We start from the raw sequence: 21,833 nt of genomic DNA on the forward strand, positions 1-21,833 counted from the left end.
CAGCCAATAAGAGAGAATATCTGGCCAGTCATTTCACTGGTCGTGAGAATCACACTGTGTGCAAAAAATGGTTCCATGTTTGCCTACACAACAAGAGAATGCGCTTCTAAGTAATTAAATAGTGCCTGAGGGCAATGGAGTTAAATCTATATAAAAGTACAAGTCTTTCTTTTATAAATTATATTGATATAAGTGTTCCTTTGAAATAATCAGATAATTAGATTTTATGCTAATTTAATCAGTACATAATGGAAACGGTCTGACTTAAGTTGACAATTCAGGGGTGAGTGAGTCGAGAGCGAAGCTGTTTCATTGCATTTTCTTTGTGTTCCAGCTTCAGAAGGGGGTGCCCGCTACCTTCCCGTTCCCTCGTCCTGGTCTCCCAGCAGGCCGAGACGGGAAAATGGCTCACAAGGGTGGGCCAGGAACATCACGACGGCCGCAGGAATGTCACAGTGTGCCAGCCCAGTGTTAAAAGCGCGCTCCTGTCATGGCGCGAGCAGGCTGGCGCAATGAGCTGCCCGGTCACTTTGCCAGATTGGTGCAGCTGCAAAACAGCCTGCAGCGCTGCCCGGCCAGGCTGGGTGGAGTATGTTATATTGAGCAGTGCGGCTGACAACAAGAGATTCATGCACTTGCTGTCAACTGCATCGCTGTAAAATAAAAGTGCCCCGAGTTCTGGTTGGCACTCTGAGTGAGATATAAATTATCCTCACTGTGTACTGTTTACAGGTCAAGTTAAAGTGATGAGTTATATTTGCATTTTGATATGAAATGAAAACTGTACAGGCTATTGAATGCTTCAGTGATGTCCTTCTATAAGAATTAGCTCTCAATTATGATATTGGCTTGAAGTAGAAATAAACTTTTTTTTGGTTGCAAATTTTGTGCTATTTAGGATGGTGAATAGAACACTTTTTTTTTCAGTCTTAGGGCACTCAGAGCCAGAATCAAACATTTCTCAGTCAAGTAAAGCATGATTAGATGCTGAGTAAGACTCCTCCTACCCTGTCCCATTACACAATATCAGATCAGACATAGATGCCAAGTAAACATATGAAGTCGGAGCAGGAGAAGGCCACTTCTCTGCTCCAACTACACACCCCAGCCCCAGCCCCAGCTTCTGTTGAGCACCTTCTACAGCACCAGCGAGACACTGTCCATTTCCCACACCAGCTTCCCCTCTGGCATCTCGGTGAGGTCGCAGTTTGGGTGCCAAACCAGAGGTGGCTGTACCGTTGCTCATGCCCGCAAGGAAATGGAGGTGGGGGAAGGAGCCGGAGACTGCCCACAACTCACGTCAGAGTGGGGTTAAATCCAAGGGGCGAGAGACCAAAAGGATTTTCAAGGAGGTGGCATCATTGCTTGTGATGTAAGGAATCTCGACTATTCAACTGGATTTTTCATGCAACTGGAGGATGAGCTGCTGCAGAAGTACAGAGGGCTGTGTGATAAAGGTGTGAGGGTCACACCAGTGGCTCAGCATGAACATAAATATGAGCCAAGCTCAGTAGACAGTGCTGCCATGCTTTCATATAGACTTAAAAAGAAATGTTGGATATGAATGATAACTGCATCACATTCAAATACACCCAAGTTGCACATTGTTACAGCTAAGCACTCCATTGGGAACACCACCATTCACCTAAACTTTAGCACCACTGTCAACATGTTCTATTTCTTCAAATATTTAGCTGAGTGCCGTTGTTCAATATTAACTGCAGACGAAAATTTCTGTTTCACAATTCTCCACATATATTAAAAGAGACACAATGATTTTGCAGATTTTACACTTGCCTCGGAGATCCAAGACATTACTGAGTTTGCTGAAATTTTGAGTACATCAGGGTTGTCCACCTCAAGCGACTCTTCTACGATTAACGATGTTCTCGTGCAACTTAACTTAGGTCAGGCAGTCCTCTCCGTTCCGGAGTGGCACTGTGAAGGCGTTTCTGAGTGTGTACGCGTGTGTCTCAGAATGAGAAGGCATTTTACAGGAGATGGAGAGGTTCGGGCATCTTCACCTCCTCTCTCTCTTCACTTGACGAGCTATCCAGCCTCACAATGCGGTTATTCATCTTGCTGAACTCACGGGCCTTGATGCTATGGACGAAAGAGAGAGGCACGTTTAGTATCTGCTAAAGATCACCATTCTCGACCCTCCTATTTAATCAGGTCAGCCCTTGGCTGCAGGCAGCTGGAAAAGCACTAACAGAACACTCATCTCCCAGCTCACCAAAATAAGCTGATCAACTGAGTCTAGTGCAAACTGCATTTTTTGCTGTCCCAATATCCACCCATTTTCCACACTACAGCTTGGCAGTCATGATGGCAGGCAGGCATAATACTGCTGGCTGCAAGTGTTGCTTCAGGGACCGCTTCAAAATTGCAGATCTTGTCAAGAGAGTTTAAATGATGGGCGGAACCATCCCAGGTTTTCACTAAGTGCGGTAGTGGGCGGGGATAAAGGCGTTTTACCCGCCAGCCGCGATGGTGGGTTTTCGTGCCGTATCGTCCCCTTCCCGCCTCATTAATTATGCAGCCACAGGAAACACGCCTTCTCGCTGGTGGCCGGCCTCTGATTTGCCTGCCACACCGTTACCTCGCCACTTCCTCAGGCCGGGCGCCATATTTAAGCTGCAGCCGCGCACCCGGTTCTCACTGCCTACAGCCCAGGACTGCTCCGGTGAAGACATGGTCCCGAAAACCAAGACGAGTGCAGCAGCCCCCCCACCCCCGATTTAGTGACGGATCCCTGGGACACCTTCTGGATGTCGTGGAGGCTCGCCGTGATGTCCCCTACCCACCGCTCTGGCCGCAGGAGGCTCGTCAGTCTCACCACTCCGGCTTGGGAGGCGATGGCAGTGGTGGTCAGTGCCAATGCTGCACACAAGAGGTCGGCCATCCAGTGCAGAAAGAGGATGAACGATCTCATCTGTGCGGCTAGGGTAAGGCAACCGTCTCATCACTCTAAACTCACCCACTCACAAGCCCATCACACACTCACTTGGCATCTCACTCACTGCCAGCTCAAGGGACATCACCACTCACTCTCTCACACACACCCTCACATCTCCACCTGGCCTCATCTCCTCCACCCTCATCATCTTGAGGCCACTTGCACAGGTCAACATGTGCCCCCACACATATCCTGGTATGCCCCCCTTCCCCAGTACAGCCCTCGCCCTGCAGCCTCTTCCATTACCCGAGGCCACTTCTCCCCCATCCCTAAGCAAGCCAGGGGATTGATTAAGATGGGGGAAAATAGGGTACGAGAGTAAGCTTGCAGGGAACATAAAAACTGACTGTAAAAGTTTCTATAGGTATGTGAAGAGAAAAAGATTGGTGAAGGCAAATGTAGGTCCCTTACAGTTAGAAACAGGGGAATTTATAATGGGGAACAAAGAAATGGCTGACCAACTAAATACACTTTGGTTCTGTCTTCACAAAGGAGGACACTAATAACATACCAGAAATGTTGGGGAACACAGGGTTTAGTGAGAGGGAGGAACTTAAAGAAATCAGTATTAGTAGGGAAATGGTGTTGGGGAAATTGATGGGATTGAAGGCCGATAAATCCCCGGGCCCTGATAATCTACATCCCAGAGTACTTAAGGAAGTGGCCCTAGAAATAGTGGATGCATTGGTGGTCATCTTCCGAGATTCTATAGACTCTGGAACCGTTTCTACAGATTGGAGGGTAGCTAATGTAACCCCACAATTTAAAAAGGGAGGCAGAGAGAAAACAGGGAATTATAGACCAGTCAGCCTGACGTCGGTAGTGGGGAAAATTCTAGAGTCCATTATAAAAGATTTAACAGCTGAGCACGTGGAAAACAGTGGCAGAATTGGACAGAGTCAGCATGGATTTATGAAAGGGAAATCATGCTTGACAAATCTACTGGAATTTTTTGAGGATGTAATAGTAGAGTTGATGAGGGGGAGCCAGTGGATGTGGTTTATTTGGACTTTCAGAAGGCTTTTGACAAAGTCCCACATAAGAGATTGGCGTGTAAAATTAAATTGCATGGGATTGGGGGTAGTGTATTGAGATGGATAGAAAACTGGTTGGCAGACAGGAAACAAAGAGTAGGAATAAACAGGCTGTTTTCCGAATGGCAGGCAGTAACTAGTGGGGTACTGCAGGGATCAGTGCTGAGACCCCAGTTATTCACAATATATATTAATGATTTAGATGAGGGAATTAAATCTCCAAATTTGCAGATGCCACAAAGCTGGGTGGGAGGGTGAGCTGTGAGGAGGATGCAGAGATGCTTCAGTGTGATTTGGACAAGCTGAGTGAGTGGGCAAATGCATGGCAGATGCAGTATAATGTGGATAAATGTAAGGTTATCCACTTTGGTAGCAAAAACAGGAAGGCAGACTATTATCAGAATGGCTATAAATTGAGAGAGGGGAATGTGCAACGAGACATGGGTGTCCTTGTACACCAGTCGCTGAAAGTAAGCATGCAGGTGCAGCAGGCGGTAAAGAAGGCAAATGGTATGTTGGCCTTCATAGCCAGAGGATTCGAGTATAGGAGCAGGGATGTCTTGCTGCAATTGTACAGGGCCTTGGTGAGACCACACCTGGAATATTGTGAGCAGTTTTGGTCTCCTTATCTGAGGAAGGATGTACTTGCTATAGAGGGAGTGCAGCAAAGGTTTACCTGACTGATTCCTGGGATGGTGGAATTGACATATGAGGAGAGATTGAGTCGATTAGGATTACATTCGCTGGAGTTCAGAAGAATGAGGGGGGATCTCATAGAAGTCTATAAAATTCTAACAGGACTAGACAGGGTAGATGCAGGAAGGATGTTCCCGATGGTGGGGGAGTCCAGAAACAGGGGTCACAGTCTGAGGGTATGGGGTAGACCACTTAGGACTGAGATGAGGAGAAATTTCTTCACCCAGCCTGTGGAATTCGTTACTACAGAAAGTAGTTGAGACTTGTTGTATGCTTTCAAGAAGGAGTTAGATATAGTTCTTGGTGCAAAAGGGATCAAAGGGTATGGGGAGAAAGCGGGAGCAGGCTATTGAGTTGGATGATCAGCCATGATCATAATGAATGGCGGAGCAGGCTCGAATGGCCGAATGGCCTACTCCTGCTCCTAGTTTCTATGTTTCTATAAGCCGTAGCCCTGCATCCAGTGAAGAGCTACCCCTGCCTTACAGCTGGTCTGGTAGGTAGAGACCTGCCCATGAGCCCCAACTAAAAGCGATGTGGTGCTGTCTGCGAAGCCTGGCGTTGATGACTGCGAGCGCTGCCCGAAGCAAGGTTGGCCAACAAACCTCGAAGTCCCGAGCGAAGTGCAGCTCACCAGGTGGACGTCGCTTGTGTAGAGTTGTGAAACATGTCAGTGTGCAATCTTGCCGATGTGCCCGGATGATTCCGGTGAGCAGGGTTTATAATGAGATGCTAAAGTATTGAAATTAGGTTCCCAACACAGCCTGCCATTGATGTGCAGAGCAAATGATCGCAAACTGGTTTCATGAGAGTATGAAACTGATTTATGGCCTTCTCACAGTCTTGTCCGCTCACGCCCGGCATGACACCCGCCACCAATGGGACCGGACAATTCTGCCCGATATCTTTGCTTAATACATCTCCTCTAAAAGAGCTGGAATCATAAAAAAAATCATAGAAATTTACAGCAGATAAGGAAACTATTTGGTCCCTTCTGTCTATGTGGACTCAGAAAGAGAGTTATCAAGCCTAATCTTACCTTCTAGCACTTAGTCAATAACCCTGTAGGTTACAGATCTGCAAGTGCATATCTAAGTATTTTCAATGCATTTAGGGTCTCTGCCTCTATCACCCTTTCAGGCAATCAGTTCCAGATCACCACCACCCTCCAGTGAAAAATCTGCTCCTCAACTCCCATTTAAACCATCTACCAATTACTTTAAATAGGAACAAAAACAGAAAATGCTGGAAAAACTCAGGAGGTCTAACAGCATCTGTGGAGAAAAAAAGAGTTAACGTTTCGAGTCAGAATGACTCTTCTTCAGGGCTGAATAGGATAAATGGGAACATAGGAGCGTAGGAGCAGCAGTAGGCCATTCAGCCCATCGAGCCTGCTCCGCCATTCAATACAACCATGGCTGATCTTCCACTTCAATGCCTTTTTCCCACACTACCCCATATCCCTTTATGTCATAGTACATAGAAATTTGTCAATCTCCACTTTAAACATACTCAATGACTGAGATTCCACAGCCTCTGAGGTAGAGAATTCCAAAGATTCACAACCCTCTGAGCGAAGAAATTTCTCATCTCGGCCCGAAGTGGCTTCCCCGTTATTTTGAAATTGTGTCCCCTGGTTCTAGACTCCCCAACCAGAGGAAGCATCTGACCTGCATCTACCCTGTCTATCCCTTTAAGTATTTTGTAGGTTTCAATGAGATCACCTCTCATTCTTTGAAACTCTAGAGAATACAGGCCCAATTTCCCTAATCTCTCTTCATAAGACAGTCCTGCCATCCCGGGAACAAGTCTGGTGAACATTCGCTGCACTCCCTCTATTGTAATAATATCCTTCCTAAGGTTAGGGGACTAAAACTGCACACAGTATTCCAGATGCAGTCTAACCAAGGTTCTATACAATTGAAACAAGACTTCACTACTCCTCTTGTGATAAAGGCTAACATACCGTTAGCCTTCCTAATTGCTTGTTGCCCCTGCATGTTAGCTTTCATGACTTATTGATGAGGACACCCAGGTCCCTATGTACATCTACACTTTCTAATCTCTTACCATTTAAGAAATACTCTGCCCATCCATTCCTCCTAACAAAGTGGATAACCTCACATTTTATTCCACCTGCCATGTTTTTGCCCGCTCACTAAGTCTGTCCAAATCCTCTTGAAGCCGCTTTGCATCTTCCTCAGAACACACATTCCCACTAGCTTTGTGTCATCTGTGAACTTGGAAATATTACATTACACTTGGTCCCCACATCCAAATCATTGATATATATTGTGAACAGCTGGGGTCCAAGGGCTGATCCTTGTGGTATCCCACTAGGCCCAGTCTGCCAACGTGAGAATGATCCATTTACTCCTACTCTGTTTTCTGCCTGTTGGTGACTCCTTAATCCATGCCAGTATATTACCTCCTATCCCATGTGCTTTAATTTTGCCAACCAACCTCCTGTGGAGAACTTTATAAAAGCCTTCTGAAAATACAAGTATACCATGTCCACTGACTACCCTTGATCAATTCTGTTGGTAACATCCTCAAAAAATTTCAACAGGCTTGTCAAACATGATTTCCCATTCATAAATCCATGTCGACTATGCCCAATCAGATCATTACTATCCAAGTGTCCAATTATTGCATCCTTTATAATAGATTCTAGCATTTTCCCTACTACTTATGTAAGGCCAACAGGTCTGTAGTTCCCTGTTTACTCTCTCTCTCTCCCTTCTTAGATAGTGGAGTGACATTTGCTACCTTCCAATCCTCAGGAACCATTCCAGAATCTATAAAATTTTGGAAGGTGATCACCAATGCATCCATTGTCTCCGTAGCTACCTCTTTCAACACTCTGGGATGTAGAATATCAGGTCCCAAGGAGTCCCATTATTTTCTCCAATCCGACCTTCTTACTAATACTAATTTCCTTCAATTGCTCAATCTCCCTGGTCCCTTGGATGTCTAATTCTGGGAGCTTTCTTGTATCCCCCTCAGTGAAGACAGACACAAAGTAATCATTTAGCTTTTCTGTCATCTCTGTATTTCCCAGTATAATTCTCCTGACTCTGTCTGTAATGGAAAAACATTTGTCTTAGCCAAAAGCTTCCTTGTTATGTACCTATTGAAGTTTTTACAGTCCAATTTTATGTTTATTGCTAGTTTTCATTCATATACTATCCTCTTTTTTTTTATCAGTTTCTTGGTCCTCCTTTGCTGAATTCTAAAATCCCCCTGATCCTCAGCTTTACTACTACTCCTGGCAACTTTATAAGCCTTATCTTTTAATCTTATACAATCCTTAACTTCCTTTGTTAGCCACGGTTGACTGACATTTTTGAGTTTTTGTGCCTTGAAGGAATGTATAATTGCTGTAAACTACCCAATAATTCTTTAAAGTCTATCCATTGCCTATGCACCGTCAGACCTTTTAATGTATTTTCCCAATCCACCTGAACCAATTTGCCCCTCATACCTTCTTTGTTCAATCCTTTGTTCAAATTTAACACCCTGGCTTCAGATTGAACTACCTCACTTTCAAACAGAATGTAAAATTCTATCATTTTATAGTCACTCATCCCTAAATGTTCTTTTACAGGAAGATTATTCGTTATCCTTTTCTCATTACATAATACTAGATCTAAAATAGCCTATTCTCTAGTCGGATCCTCAACACACAGCTCTAGAAAACCATCCCCAACACACTCCAGAAACTCATCTTCATCAGCATTAGATTTGTCCAGGCTATGTGCAGATTGAAGTCACCCATGATTTCCATATACATGCTTCTCTAATCTCCTGATTAATACCATACCCCACACTACCACTACTGTTTGGTGGCCTATAAACAACTGGCACCAATGTTTGCTGCCCCTTGCTGTTTCTGAGCTCCACCCAAACAAATTCCACATTGTGTTCTTCTGATCTGAGATCCTCCCTTACTAATGTACTGATTCCATCCCTTATTATCGGTGCAACATCACTCTATGTTCCCTGGTTATTGATCTCTCTGCTAATGGAAATAGGTCCTTTGTATCCTCTCTACCTAGGCCCCTCATAATTTTATACATCGCAATTAAATCTCTCTGCAGTCTCCTCTGTTCCCAAGAAAACAACCCTGGCCTATCCGTTCTTTCTTCATAGTTAAAATTCCCCAGTCCAGTCAACATCCTGGTAGATCTCCTCTGTACCCTCTCTGTTTTATAAAAGAAACGGTTAATTATGCAATTAAGGACCTAATTGAGACAGGGGATGTAAAATTAATTCCAATATTCTGGATCAGTACTAAAATGTGTTTTTTAGGTGGTAATGCATTTAACCAACGTGCAATGGTGGGGTGGTGAATTGGGAACATTTGTGTATTATCTTATCACGTCACTCGGGTACATTTCAAAGCGCGCAATGAATTACTTTGATGAACAATGTCCCTTGTCACACAGGACAATGTGGCAACCATTCTACACCAGTAACATCCCACAGACAAGAATGGGGTGAATGATCAGTTGACCTGTTCTTTTGGTGGAACAACAAAGATAGCCGGAAAAACTCAGCAGGTCTGACAGCATCTGCGGAGAGGAACACAGTTAATGTTTCGAGTCTGTATGACTCTTCAACAGAACTAAGGAAATAGAGAAATGAGGTGAAATATAAGCTGGTAGAGGGGGGTGGGACAGGTAGAGCTGGATAGAGGGCCAGCGATAGGTTCTTTTGGTGGTATTGGTTGAAGGGGGAATGTTGGTTAGGATACTGGGCCACGGGATCTTTTACATGCACTTCAGGAATGTCAGTCCTGTGTACTAAAGAACCCGCAACTGGGCACCGAACTGCCCATCTTACTCAGAGGGTCAGGTGTCTGGTGAGATACATGGGGTAACTAACACTGCTGCTTTATGGGATGCTCCTCGCTCTTCAGGATTGAGCAGAGGTTTCCCCAACATCCAGCCTATCCTAAACCTGAGAGAGAAAGGGAGCGAAAGAAAGGAACAGTGGAGTTGGTGGGGGGGGGGTTGCGGGAGCAGGGGGGAACCCACAACAGAGAATGGCCACTTTGGCGAGCTATCGGAGTGCAGATAGGGAAGTGGAACCGTCCTCGAAAAATAATTAACAGATTCAAAGCTGAGACATTTCCCCTTATGGGGGACACTAAACCTAGGTGACACCGTTTAAAAATAAGGGGTCCCCCATTTGAGATGGAGATGAGGAGAATTTCTTTCTCTCAGGATGTCACTGGTCTGTGGAATTCTCTTCCCCAAAGGGCGGTGGAGGCTGGGTCGTTGAATATTTCTCAGACTGAGTTCGACAGGTTTTCAACTGACAAGGGAGTCCAAGGTTATAGAGGGGTGGATGGGGAAGCGGAGTTGAGGCCACAATCAGATAAGCTGTGATCTTATCAAATGGCGGAGCAGGCTCGAGGGGCCGAATGGCCTACTCATGCTCCTAATTCGTATGTTCACATGTTCGTAAGTGCAAGAAAAAAAAAGACTGAAAATGGAAGAAGTAAAATTTTCATTTTGCCCGATTAAACCAACCACTCACGCCCACCTTCTGTGATTAGTGAGATTACCATATGTAAATGAGAATACAGGTATAACAAGGAAAGATGACAGCTTAAAAGATAAAGGGGCCAGGAGTTTTAGGATGGTGGGGTTTCCCTTCTGCCGTTTGAAGGGTCGGTGTTGCACACTTTACTGCTGATACTGGCTTCCCCGCAGCCATTTAACACTCCACCGAGTGTTATTTGGCTGGAGGTGGGACTTCTGCCCCTCACTTGGGAGGAAGTCCCACCTCAGAGAGCTGCCAGCCAATCAGATTGGCCAGCAGCGCCAAAAGCTGCAATGGGACAGAGTCTAAGTCCCCGGGAGTCCAGGACCGGGTAAACTTTGGGGGTCTCAGGGTGGGGAGAGGAGGTGCGGCCCAGGGACGGTTGGGCAGAGCAGGGTTGGGGCATTGGTGGAGAGGCTGGGGGAGGGGGGGGCGGGCAGGAAGAGGCCCTGAACCTTTGTCGCCCAATGTTGAAAGAAAGCTATTTCTGGAGGCATCAGCACCAACTGCCACACCCACCCACCCCACCACCCCCCTTCACCCCACCCCCACCCCTACCCCTTGCCTTCCCACCCATGACCTGAGCAGGGTCACCTTTTGGGCTCCCCCCACTTTGCGCCTGAACTTCTCCCGCCAGCCTGAAAATTGAGGATTGCCGGGAAACGGCCCTTAACCGTGGTCGTTAATTGGCCACTTAAGGGCCTCAATTGGGGAAAGGGTGGGGCAGGAGGAGGAGGAGGAGGGGGGGGGGGCGCGGTGCCGTCCAATGCCTTGCCGATCTCACCGTAACATTAAGGAGAGGTCGGGGTGGGCGAGAGCCCAGTGGAAAGGCCACCCGCAGAATTTGACTGCCACACCGCCCCTCATCCCCCAGCCCCCCACTCCTCCACCCCCCCCACCCCGCCACCTACAAACCTGCTGCTGGGGTAATGTAAAATTCTGCCCAGTAAGGTTGTGGGGAGATGGTGTTCTTTCAATTTAAATACTCCCCCACTCTTTGGTTTTCGAATCCTTGAGCCTGGCTGTCCCCAAGAAATGTGTTCAAGCCTTGAGTCTAATGTGAATTACCCGGGAGCTTGGGGAGCTGATAGCTCCCCTGTCGCTTTCTCCACTGCAGCGCTTCAGCCAATCAGAGTTTACTTGCCAACCAATCAGCACCCTTTTCTCCTGCCATATAAATTGTTGTGATTGTTTGAAATTTGGCATTCTCGCCTTTGTCCTGATGCGTGTAAGACGAAAAGCTTCAGCAACTTGGCTCTCTTTTCAGCAATACACTCGGGTTTGTTAATACAGTTCGGCGTGCTTTCCCTCACTGACTGGATAGCTGCCACCGTGGGTCGTCACAATGCACCATCTTACCAGTACGGCCGCCGTTCATTCTTTGACATGCTGCGCCACACGTGAGCCAAAGCTTTGGTAGCCACAGTGGAAGCAGTTCCGGGATGGTCACTGTGGAGAGACGAGGGATTTTGATCAGTCGCTCTGTGTTAAATATGAACGACGGAATGTTTCGCACATCAGTACATATTCATTCAGCACCCACACAATGTTGTTTTATTCAAAGTTTCCTCCACCTTGAGGGAGATGGTGGCATTGCGGTGACGTCACTAGGCTAGTAATCCAGAGGCCCTGGCTAATGCTCTGGACACATGGGTTCAAATCCCACCACGGCAGCTGGTAGAATTTAAGGTCAATAAATAAATCTGGAATATGACGCCAGCAATGGCGACCATGAAACTATCATCAATTGTTGTAAAAATCCATCTGGTTCACTAATGTCCGTTTAGGGAAGGAAATCTGCCGTCCTTACCTGGTCTGGCCTACATGTGATTCCAGATCCACAGCAATGTGGTCAACTCTTAGCTGCCCCTCTGAAATGGCCTGGCAAGCCACTCAATTCAAGGGCAATTAGGGATGGGCAACAAATATTGGCCTTGCCAGTGACACCCACATCCTGTGAAAGAATAAAGAAAAAAAATCCAAGGGCTCAGGAACATGGGCCATGCACCTCCCCTTTCTCTAGAATCTGCAACTACTTGAACTTTTTTTATAGCACCATTAAAAGTAATATAATGTCTCATAGTGTTTCACAGAGATGACAGCCGGACAGTGAAGGAGGTGAAGTTGAGGGAGGTGAGCAAATGCATGGTCAAAGGTACAGAGCTTGAGATTGGAGGTGGAGGGGGGCAATGAGGAGGTAGAAAAGCAAAGGAGTATATGGAATATGTTTGCAAAGTGCAGGACTGGGAACGTTGAAGCTGGAGTGGAGGATGGTGGTACTGCACACTTGCAGAAAGAACATGAACTGAGACTTCAACACCCAACCTGATGGACTGTATCACACACTCTCCCTCTCTCTTTGGTGGACTGTATCACACACTCTCTCGTCTCTCTGGTGGACTGTATCACACACTCTCTCCTCTCTCTGATGGACTGTATCACACACTCTCTCCTCTCTCTGACGGACTGTATCACACACTCTCCCCTCTCTCTGACGGACTGTATCACACATTCTCTCCTCTCTCTGACGGACTGTATCACACACTCTCCCTCTCTCTGATGGACTGTATCACACACTCTCCCCTCTCTCTGACGGACTGTATCACACATTCTCTCCTCTCTCTGACGGACTGTATCACACACTCTCCCCTCTCTCTGACGGACTGTATCACACACTCTCTCCTCTCTCTGGTGGACTGTATCACACACTCTCCCCTCTCTCTGGTGGACTGTATCACACACTCTCCTCTCTCTCTGGTGGACTGTATCACACACTCTCCCCTCTCTCTGACGGACTGTATCACACATTCTCTCCTCTCTCTGGTGGACTGTATCACACACTCTCTCCTCTCTCTGGTGGACTGTATCACACACTCTCTCCTCTCTCTGACGGACTGTATCACACACTCTCCCCTCTCTCTGGTGGACTGTATCACACACTCTCTCCTCTCTCTGGTAGACTGTATCACACACTCTCCCCTCTCTCTGGTGGACTGTATCACACACTCTCCCCTCTCTCTGGTGGACTGTATCACACACTCTCTCCTCTCTCTGGTGGACTGTATCACACACTCTCCCCTCTCTCTGATGGACTGTATCACACTCTCTCCCCTCTCTCCGATGGACTGTATCACACACTCTCTCCTCTCTCGGATGGACTGTATCACACACTCTCCCCTCTCTCGGATGGACTGTATCACACTCTCTCCCTCTCTCTGGTGGACTGTATCACACACTCTCCCTCTCTCTGGTGGACTGTATCACACACTCCCCCCTCTCTCCGATGGACTGTATCACACACTCTCCCCTCTCTCGGATGGACTGTATCACACACTCTCCCCTCTCTCTGATGGACTGTATCACACATTCTCTCCTCTCTCTGATGGACTGTATCACACACTCTCCCCTCTCTCGGATGGACTGTATCACACTCTCTCCCTCTCTCTGGTGGACTGTATCACACACTCTCCCTCTCTCTGGTGGACTGTATCACACACTCTCCCCTCTCTCTGACGGACTGTATCACACATTCTCCCCTCTCTCCGATGGACTGTATCACACACTCTCTCCTCTCTCTGGTGGACTGTATCACACACTCTCTCCTCTCTCTGGTGGACTGTATCACACACTCTCCCTCTCTCTGGTGGACTGTATCACACACTCTCTCCTCTCTCTGATGGACTGTATCACACACTCTCCCCTCTCTCATGGACTAATCCATACCTGATGTACAGCCTTCTGTTAATGCGACAGAACATGATAAAGCCATTGACACATTTTTTCTTGAGTTGGAGCGTGCAGCACCTCTTCCTGCGTATCTTGCTGTGGTTGCCTTGGCTGATCATCCTGGTGCGCTTCTGTTTACTCAAAGCCGTTTGCTGCAAAAATTTTCCCCTGCAGTACGGAGTCCAGGTGATGTCATTATCTTCGATGTCATCGCTTGAGGACAGCCAGCGCTCGCTTTCATCACTGTCCTGGAGGTGACAGTCAGTGAGTCAGATAACCAGCTACACTGCAATGCACAACTCTGCTTTCCAAAGGTGAGATGCTGCATTATGCTAAATCTTTATATAGTCACAGGGTGGAATGATAGACCTTTACAAATCACAGGTTTGGCCTCAGCTGTAACAGTGCGTGTAATTCTGAGCACCACACTTTAGGAAGTATGTGAAGGCCTTGGGGAGAGGCGATTTGCTAGAATATTACCAGGGATGAGGGACTTCAGTTATGAGAGAGACTGGAGAAGCTGGGATCGTTCTCCTTTGAGAAGATGAAGGGGAATTTAAATGTAAGTGCTTAAAACTACGAAATATTTTGATAGAATAGGGAGGGAGAAAACTCTCTCTGCTGGCAGGAGAGTCAATAACTAGAGGACACGAATTTGAGATAAAGGGCAAAATAACGAAAGGGAGGTTTTTTTATGCAGCGAGTTGGATCTGGACTGCACTGCCTGAAAGGCTAGTGGAAGCAGATTCCATTGTAACTTTCAATACAGATGTGGTTATATACATGAAAATTCAAAAAGACAAATCAGGGCTGTAGGGAAAACAGACTATGTGGATAGCTCTTACAATAACTCCCTTCTGTGCTGAAAAATTCCACCATTCTAAGGCTGGAATTGTCACAAGCAATATTTTCCATTCTGTCTCTAATTCAACATCAAGAGCACCTTTCTAACATTTGATGAGAGACTTAACAACCCAGGCCTGTATTCTCTGGGACGAAGGGGCTTATCTTATGAAGAAAGGTTGAACAGGTTGGTCCTATACCCATTGGAGTTTAGAGGATTGAGAGGTGATCTTATTGAAACATATAAGATCCCGAGGGGATTTGTTAGGGTAGATACCGGGAGGATGTTTTCACGGTGGGAGAGACTAGAACTAGGGGACACAGTTTAAGAATAAGAGGTCTACTGTTTAAGATGGAGATGAGGAGGAATCTTTTTCCTCTCTGAGGGTCGTTAGTCTGTGGAATTCTCTTCCCCAGAGAGCAGTGGAGACTGGGTCATTGGATTAATTCAAGGCTGAGTTAGACAGATTTTTGATTGACAAGGGAGTCAAGGGTTATGGGGGACAGACAGCATGGTGGAGTTGAGGCCACAATCAGATCAGCCATGATCTTACTGAATGGCAGAGCAGGCTCGAGGGGCTGACTGGCCTACTCCTGCTCCTAAGTCTTATGTTCCTTTGTATTCAGTGGAGGAGAGTCTAAAGAGCACTACTTGGTAAAGCATTTGCTTTTATTTAGCGTGTGCATAGTCACAGAGCCAGGCAATCGTCTTGCCAGTGGCTAGGTGCTAGATGTGGTTTAGCAGTAACCGGAGCGCATGAGTTAAGTGCAGTGGGCTGAGTGGCTCCATGCTGTACTGTAAAAATTCTATAATCTAGTACTAGAAGCAAAAAGGGGGGTTAGAATGAGTTTTATTTTGTGCAAAGGGCTACTAGACTATGAAACCATTACTGCATGTGGCTGCTGAAGCTGAGTCAATCATGACATTTAAGACAGAAATATTGAAGGGGGTAGAGAAAGAGAAAGAGATATCGCTGACATAGCTCTATCACTGGCACAGCCACAGTCGGCTTAGTGACCTTGCTCTCTGCTGAAAGTCCTAGTGATTTTATGAGTACCTTAATGCTCAATAATATTTAACTTGCCAGGGAGGCACGTGTGGTTCACTTTGCTTTGAATTGTGCTCTGCTATGTGTTTCATGGCTCTCCTGGGCACGGGACGTTCACAGAACTGGGATTGAGTCCTGTTCCCTGTTGTGCCTCAGAGGGGCATTAATTAACCTGTAACAGTCACGATCCAATCCGCTGCTTCTCGTATGTGTGCACGGTCGACAATTCGATTGGACTGAGAATGTGCAAAACTGACATCACGTAACAATCTCAACAGGCAGTTAAAAAGCTTTTGTGTCATTAGCGGAGGCTGGGTTAGAACCTTGGTCCGTGAAGTGATAGCAAGACTCTCACCTTAAGAACATGGTGAGTAAATGTATGAATGATTGGGCAGCACAGGAGGGTTAGATGCTGGCCCTTCACCTCAGGGATCTAGGTTCAAATCCTAGAAATCACGTTTCTACTTCTCTGAAGAATGGACTCTAAAAGGTTAACTCTGTTTCTCTCTCCACAGATGCTGCCACACCTGCTGAGTTTTCCCAGCATTTTCTGTTTTTGTTACAGATTTCCAGCATCTGCAGTATTTTGCTTTTATCTTAGGTTCAAATCCTGCCAGACTAATGATGAGTGTCAATCCAGTTACTACAACACAGTGCCTAGATACCTCTAAAAGGCATCGGATGATAATCTCATTCAGAAAAAGTCTAGAATGACGGGTGAAAGAGATTGAAAAATGAAGACTTGTACTTCTAAAGTGCCTTTCATGACCTCAAGAGGTCCCAAAGCTCCCTATACTGAAGTACTTTTGAGGTATAGTCACTGTGGTAATGGTGGAAATACGACACTCAATTTATGCACAGCAAGCTCCCACAAACAGCAATGAGATAATGATCAGATAAATATGTTCTAGTCATAATGATTGTGGAACTCCCCTTCGAAACAGTGGCCATAGGCTCACTTATGTGCTTCAGAGAGAGCAGATGTGGCTTTGGTTTAACATCTCATCTGAAAGACAGCGCCTCCAACAGTTCAACCCCACCCTGGGGTGTCATTCTGTGCTCAAGTCACTTGAAACACACAACCTTCTGACTCAAGAGGCGAGAATTATACTGTTACAGTCTGAGGTTGGCTCAGGCACATTCTTAAGGCAGTGTTGAGGAAGCTTTGCTCTCCATCTAAGTCTTGATGTGCCTGACCTGGAAGACATAGTGAGTACTGTAGCTTAAATTCCCTTAATGAGCATAAAAATAAACAGCACAAAAATGTGTGTATGAAGGAGGGATGATTATGATGGAGTAAGTCACCTCCTGCAGAAGATGTCTGTCCCACTTCTCTAAGCTTGGACAAATCTGGCAGGAATTGTCCCCTGAAGATGTACTGTCGGCTTGACTGGAGTCTGTCCTACTTGTCTCACTGTATGGGAGGTAGCAGTGGTCAAAAATGAAGGTGGACTGGAACGAGTCGGAGGTCATCGGTGGAGTTGCTGGCACAATTTGATCTGGATCGTCCTGGGTAAAGCAAAGCAAGGAGATATCTATCATCTACAGCGCCAGCTCCTCAATGCAGCCCATACCTTGCAGGTGTAGAACTCACCCCGCAGTCTTTCCCTCCCCCCTGTTTCCCTGGAGAGACTGATTCTCGCTGGGTAACCGCTCCTCAGACCGTGTACTTTCCCTGTGTCATCCAAGCATCATGGCCAAGTCCCAATTTGTCTTTGCCCGGTACCCACATTCCTGCAGGAGTAACTGGGGGGAGTGGGAACCTTGCCCGATTTTCCTTCCCTGCTACTCCAGAGGCAGAAACTATTTTAGATATTCTGTTCAGGTGACTTGTGCACACCGGAGGTTAATCCCGAGCCCTTCTGGCCTGCATGGCTCAGTACCATTTGTGCCCAAACCTGCAACTTTCAAGCTCCTTAATGATTCGGTGAGTTTAGGCAGTGAAAAGCTGAAAGGATAGTTGCTAGCTTGGTCCCTATTCTGTGTGAAGTGAGTCGACTTCAGTCAGGGTGATGATTGGGACAATGCAATTCATCTCAGTCCCAATGGACTGCGAAGGTTTCAAACTGACCAGGGTATCTGCTCCCTAAATCACCATCCAGGAAACACAACAATCAAGTTGCGCACAGCAAGATCTCCCTACCAGCAATGAGATAACGACTGGGTAATCTGTTTTTAGCGATGTTGATTGACGGATAAATATTAACCAGGTACAACTCCCCCTGCTCTTCTTCAGTATAGTGCCATGGGATCTTTTACGCCCACCTGAGAGGGCCATTGAAGGTCTCATCCCAAATTTGGCAGCCCAGGTAGTGCAGCGTTTCTTCACTTCTATACAGTGAGTGTCAGCCTAGATTAGGTGCTCAAGTCTCTGGAGTGGCAAATTGAACCCATGACCTTCAGACTAAGTGGCGAGTGTGCATCCGAGGTGTAAATACTTTCAGAACAGAAAAGGTAAGGGCTAGAGTGGCGAGGGACAGTGTGAGATTAAATGTCTACATTCTAACAGCTTTGTGCCAGCCCCATGGAGTTAGTACCTTTAAAGTGAGATTCCAGTAACCGTTAGGATATTGCTGGCTTTGACCTGCGTTAGACAGCTTCAAGTCCCCAGGTCTGGTCGCTGGGAGTTCTGGGCTAAGACACACAGCTCCGAACAAGGCTGTAAAGAGGAGAGTTACATGGTTGAGACAGGAAATCACAGGTTTGCATTTTAGTCTGAAATGTGTCATTCAATGACTGGTGGACCAAAAAAAAAGACAAGATGTCACCACTCTCGGGCAGACTACGTGCTTGGGTCTCTGGGATTTGAAGCTGCAGTTTACTGGCTCAGAGGTGAGAGTGCTACCAGCTGAGCTACAGCTGACACTCACTGGGAAGTCAACCTGTGAATGAGGAAGGAGTGCCGAGGCCGTCAGCCTCAAGTCCCTACAGCACGGCCAGATGCTTCCAACATGGCTGGAAAATTCAACCAAATCTGAAAGAAAACTAAGCTGAGGTCGGCTGTACTGCTGGCAGGGCCACTCTAGATTTAAATCGCCCTCTCTTTCCTTCGCAAAGCTGGGTCAAAATCCTGCAATCCCCCTAGCTAACACCACAGTTGGAGCATCAGTGCCATAAGAAGCACAACACTTCTAGAAGGCTGTGCACGCCGGTAACCCCAAAGCTGACTTTTATTGCCTAACCCTTGTTGCCGGGAGAAGATGCCCACCTCTCGGGAGAAAAATATAATTTCAAGAAGAATACGTCGAGAGCGTCCGTTATCGTTCCACCAGTGAAGAGTTGGAGGAAGAACCCCACAGTTGATATCCTTTGCCTACCCACTCCAGTACCAACTGGAAACGGGTGATAAAATGGGGGAAATCTAAGATCAGCAGGCCATATGACCAACGCCAAGCACAAATGCTGTCCTTATATGATATCTGGATGTATGCACCTTGTGGGAGGGGTCCGTTGCTATTTTTTTTTTGTTCCTGCTCTCTCTGCCAAGGTGCTGAGGCCAATTGTTGCAATCTCCGAACTGCCAGCCACCATCTCCCATCAAATAACCTGGCACAGATTGTGGACTGAACCTGGTACTTCCGCTTAGTATATCACCTTGGTGCATTTATTAACTAAGCCGGCTGGGGTGATCAAAGCTACGGTGACAAACTCACAGTGTAATGGGAACAGCCCCCCAGAGCATGTACTGATCACAGCTTTTAACCAAACCAGCCTGTTAGTTTCAGGTCTCAGTTCTACATGGTGTGAAAATAACAAGTAGAATGATAAAACCCCAATGTACTGAGAACTCGCTGGTAACTTACGCAATGGAAGCTGCTGGTTGTGACGTTTCGGCGTTTGGGGTGAAGAAGTTGGGTTCAGCAAGGTCAGGGCGGAGGCTGACGTGTGGGCATCACTCTCTGCCAGCCAAACCAAGCCAAATGTCAAAGCACCCTTAGACAGCCCAAAGCTGGGGTGTAGAGAAACTAAATTTCAACTCTGAACAGCTGATCTGACAGTAGGGTTTAGTCAAAAGCAAAATACTGCGGATGCTGGAAATCTGAAAGAAAAATACTGCGGATGCTGGAAATCTGAAAGAAAAATACTGCGGATGCTGGAAATCTGAAAGAAAAATACTGCGGATGCTGGAAATCTGAAAGAAAAATACTGCGGATGCTGGAAATCTGAAACAAAAATACTGCGGATGCTGGAAATCTGAAAGAAAAGCTCTGAAGAAGAGTCATACGGACTCAAAACGTTAACTCTGGGTTTTTTTTTCTCTCTCCACAGATGCCATTAGGCCTGCTGAGTCTTTCCAGCATTTTCTGTATTTTGAGTAGGATTTAGTCGCTTGGTAGTGCAGAACTTGGGTGTTGCTGAGAAAAGAGACACGTCGGAGCTTTTCGTCTTGCACTCATCAGGACAGATTTGCAAGAATACCAAACAAAAAATAGTTGGATTTCCCACACTTCATTGAATTATTCCTCTAAATCATAGCCAATTTAGTTCACAACTGTTTTTAAAGAATGAAAAGATACCCCAGTTTTTACTGTTCATGGCAGTGTTGTTTTTGCTGAGATTCAAGGCATCAGCTGAGGTTAGCTGGCACTGGGAAAGTGTTCTCTATTGGCAATGTTCTGAAGGGCCTGACAAACTGTACTAATCCAGCCCCCTTACCTTGAGCCAGGTTTTCCTTCTTGTCCTGCAGAAGTTGAACGTGGCGCCCCGGAGATGAGAAGAGGGAAGGGCTCAAACCCAGTGTTGCCTGTAGCCCCGATGTGGCTAGAGAGTCACTGACGGGAGAATGAATCTCTGCTCCTCCTTGGGAAAGGATTGTGTAGGTTAGAGGCTGCTAACAATCCCCAATTTGGGTGAAATTATGCAACATGATATGAGCAAACAAACTTCTGTGCTATTTCAGCAGTGGTGCAAACTCTTTTAAAATAAGTTACTGTTCTGATTCGTGTTCAACCTGAAATATCATGAGCTGCCTTTTTTCATAGAGGCTGACTGACCTGCTGTGCATATTCCTCCTCACTGAACCCATCCACACTTTCATTGCCAATACTGCAAAGAAAGATTTTACTCCAAATATCTTTTGCAGTATTCATCTTTGCTAATTAAATTCATCCACTTTTTGTCTTAATATTTCCCCCCCCTTAGCTTCATGTGGGCAGAATTCTTGCATCCGAGATAGAAGTCCCACTCCAGGCACTTGAGCACAAATCTTAGGCTGACGCTCCCAGTGCAATACTGAGGGAGTTCTTCAATGCCAGGTGTGCCAGCTTTTGGGCGAGAGATTAAACCTTTCTACCCTCTCAAGTGGACGTAAGAGATTCCACTGCACTATTTTGAATAAGAGTAGGGGAGTGGTCCCTGGTGTCTTAGTCAATATTTATCCCCCAGTCAACAGCATTAAAAACATATTACTTGGTCATTATCCCATTGCTGTTTGTGAGATCTTGCTGTGCGCAAATTGGCTGCTGCATTTCCTACAGCAGTGACTGCATGTCAAAAGTACTTTATTGGCTGTAAAGCACTTTGAGGTGTCCTGAGGTTGTGGAAGGCACTATATAAATGCAAGCCTTTCTTTTTTCTCCTTATGCTGCTGACACTTGCTGGGGTACACCTCCAAAAGCAGTCACCTCTGACACCTCAGCCAAGCGGTCTTTATGTATGTCTGAGCCCAGTAAGTGGTGGCAAGATATTCGACTATGGTGACTGGGAACACAGTTGAGTCCAGTTTTGGAGCAAGAGCTACTGGATAGCCACCAGGCAAGGCAACCCAATTTTTGTTTAATTCATTAGCACTAAAGTGCAGAGGTCAGTTGTGACACCCAACAAGAGCCCCTGCTGAGACCAGCTTACAGCATCTTCCCTTCAGCATCTTTTCTGTAGGCCGTAGGGATTGAGTTTTTGTAACCCTTCCGCACAGGCTGCAATCAACCTTCTCTGCACCCTCCGGAAGGTGGGAGCGCCCATTTTCTTATACAATGG

The 21,833-nt window shown here is 46.4% G+C and overlaps 1 protein-coding gene and 1 long non-coding RNA gene across 4 annotated transcripts in view; one reads left to right on the forward strand and one right to left on the reverse strand.

Moving 5' to 3' along the window:
- Positions 1–1,468: 1,468 nt before the first annotated feature.
- The window catches only part of meiosin (meiosis initiator), a 59,185-nt gene continuing 38,820 nt past the window's right edge, over positions 1,469–21,833 (reverse strand). For 2 of the 3 annotated variants that reach the window (XM_078533077.1, XM_078533078.1), the window contains 6 exons: positions 20,514–20,657; positions 18,395–18,516; positions 17,163–17,366; positions 13,963–14,213; positions 11,599–11,688; positions 1,469–2,103 (listed from right to left, as the gene is read on the reverse strand). In XM_078533077.1, coding sequence (XP_078389203.1) covers positions 1,992–2,103; positions 11,599–11,688; positions 13,963–14,213; positions 17,163–17,366; positions 18,395–18,516; positions 20,514–20,657 — 923 coding nt within the window. In that variant the 3' untranslated portion in view covers positions 1,469–1,991. The remainder of the gene's footprint in view (positions 2,104–11,598; positions 11,689–13,962; positions 14,214–17,162; positions 17,367–18,394; positions 18,517–20,513; positions 20,658–21,833) is intronic. The other variant, XM_078533079.1, reaches the window with a different exon arrangement.
- LOC144671269 (uncharacterized) overlaps positions 14,191–21,833 on the forward strand; it is a 34,403-nt gene continuing 26,760 nt past the window's right edge. Inside the window, exon 1 of the long non-coding RNA XR_013573900.1 lies at positions 14,191–14,279. This is a non-coding gene — a long non-coding RNA (uncharacterized LOC144671269). The remainder of the gene's footprint in view (positions 14,280–21,833) is intronic.

This window comes from Cetorhinus maximus, chromosome 32 (genome assembly GCF_964194155.1).
Source record: "Cetorhinus maximus chromosome 32, sCetMax3.hap1.1, whole genome shotgun sequence".
Classification (NCBI taxonomy): domain Eukaryota; kingdom Metazoa; phylum Chordata; class Chondrichthyes; order Lamniformes; family Cetorhinidae; genus Cetorhinus; species Cetorhinus maximus.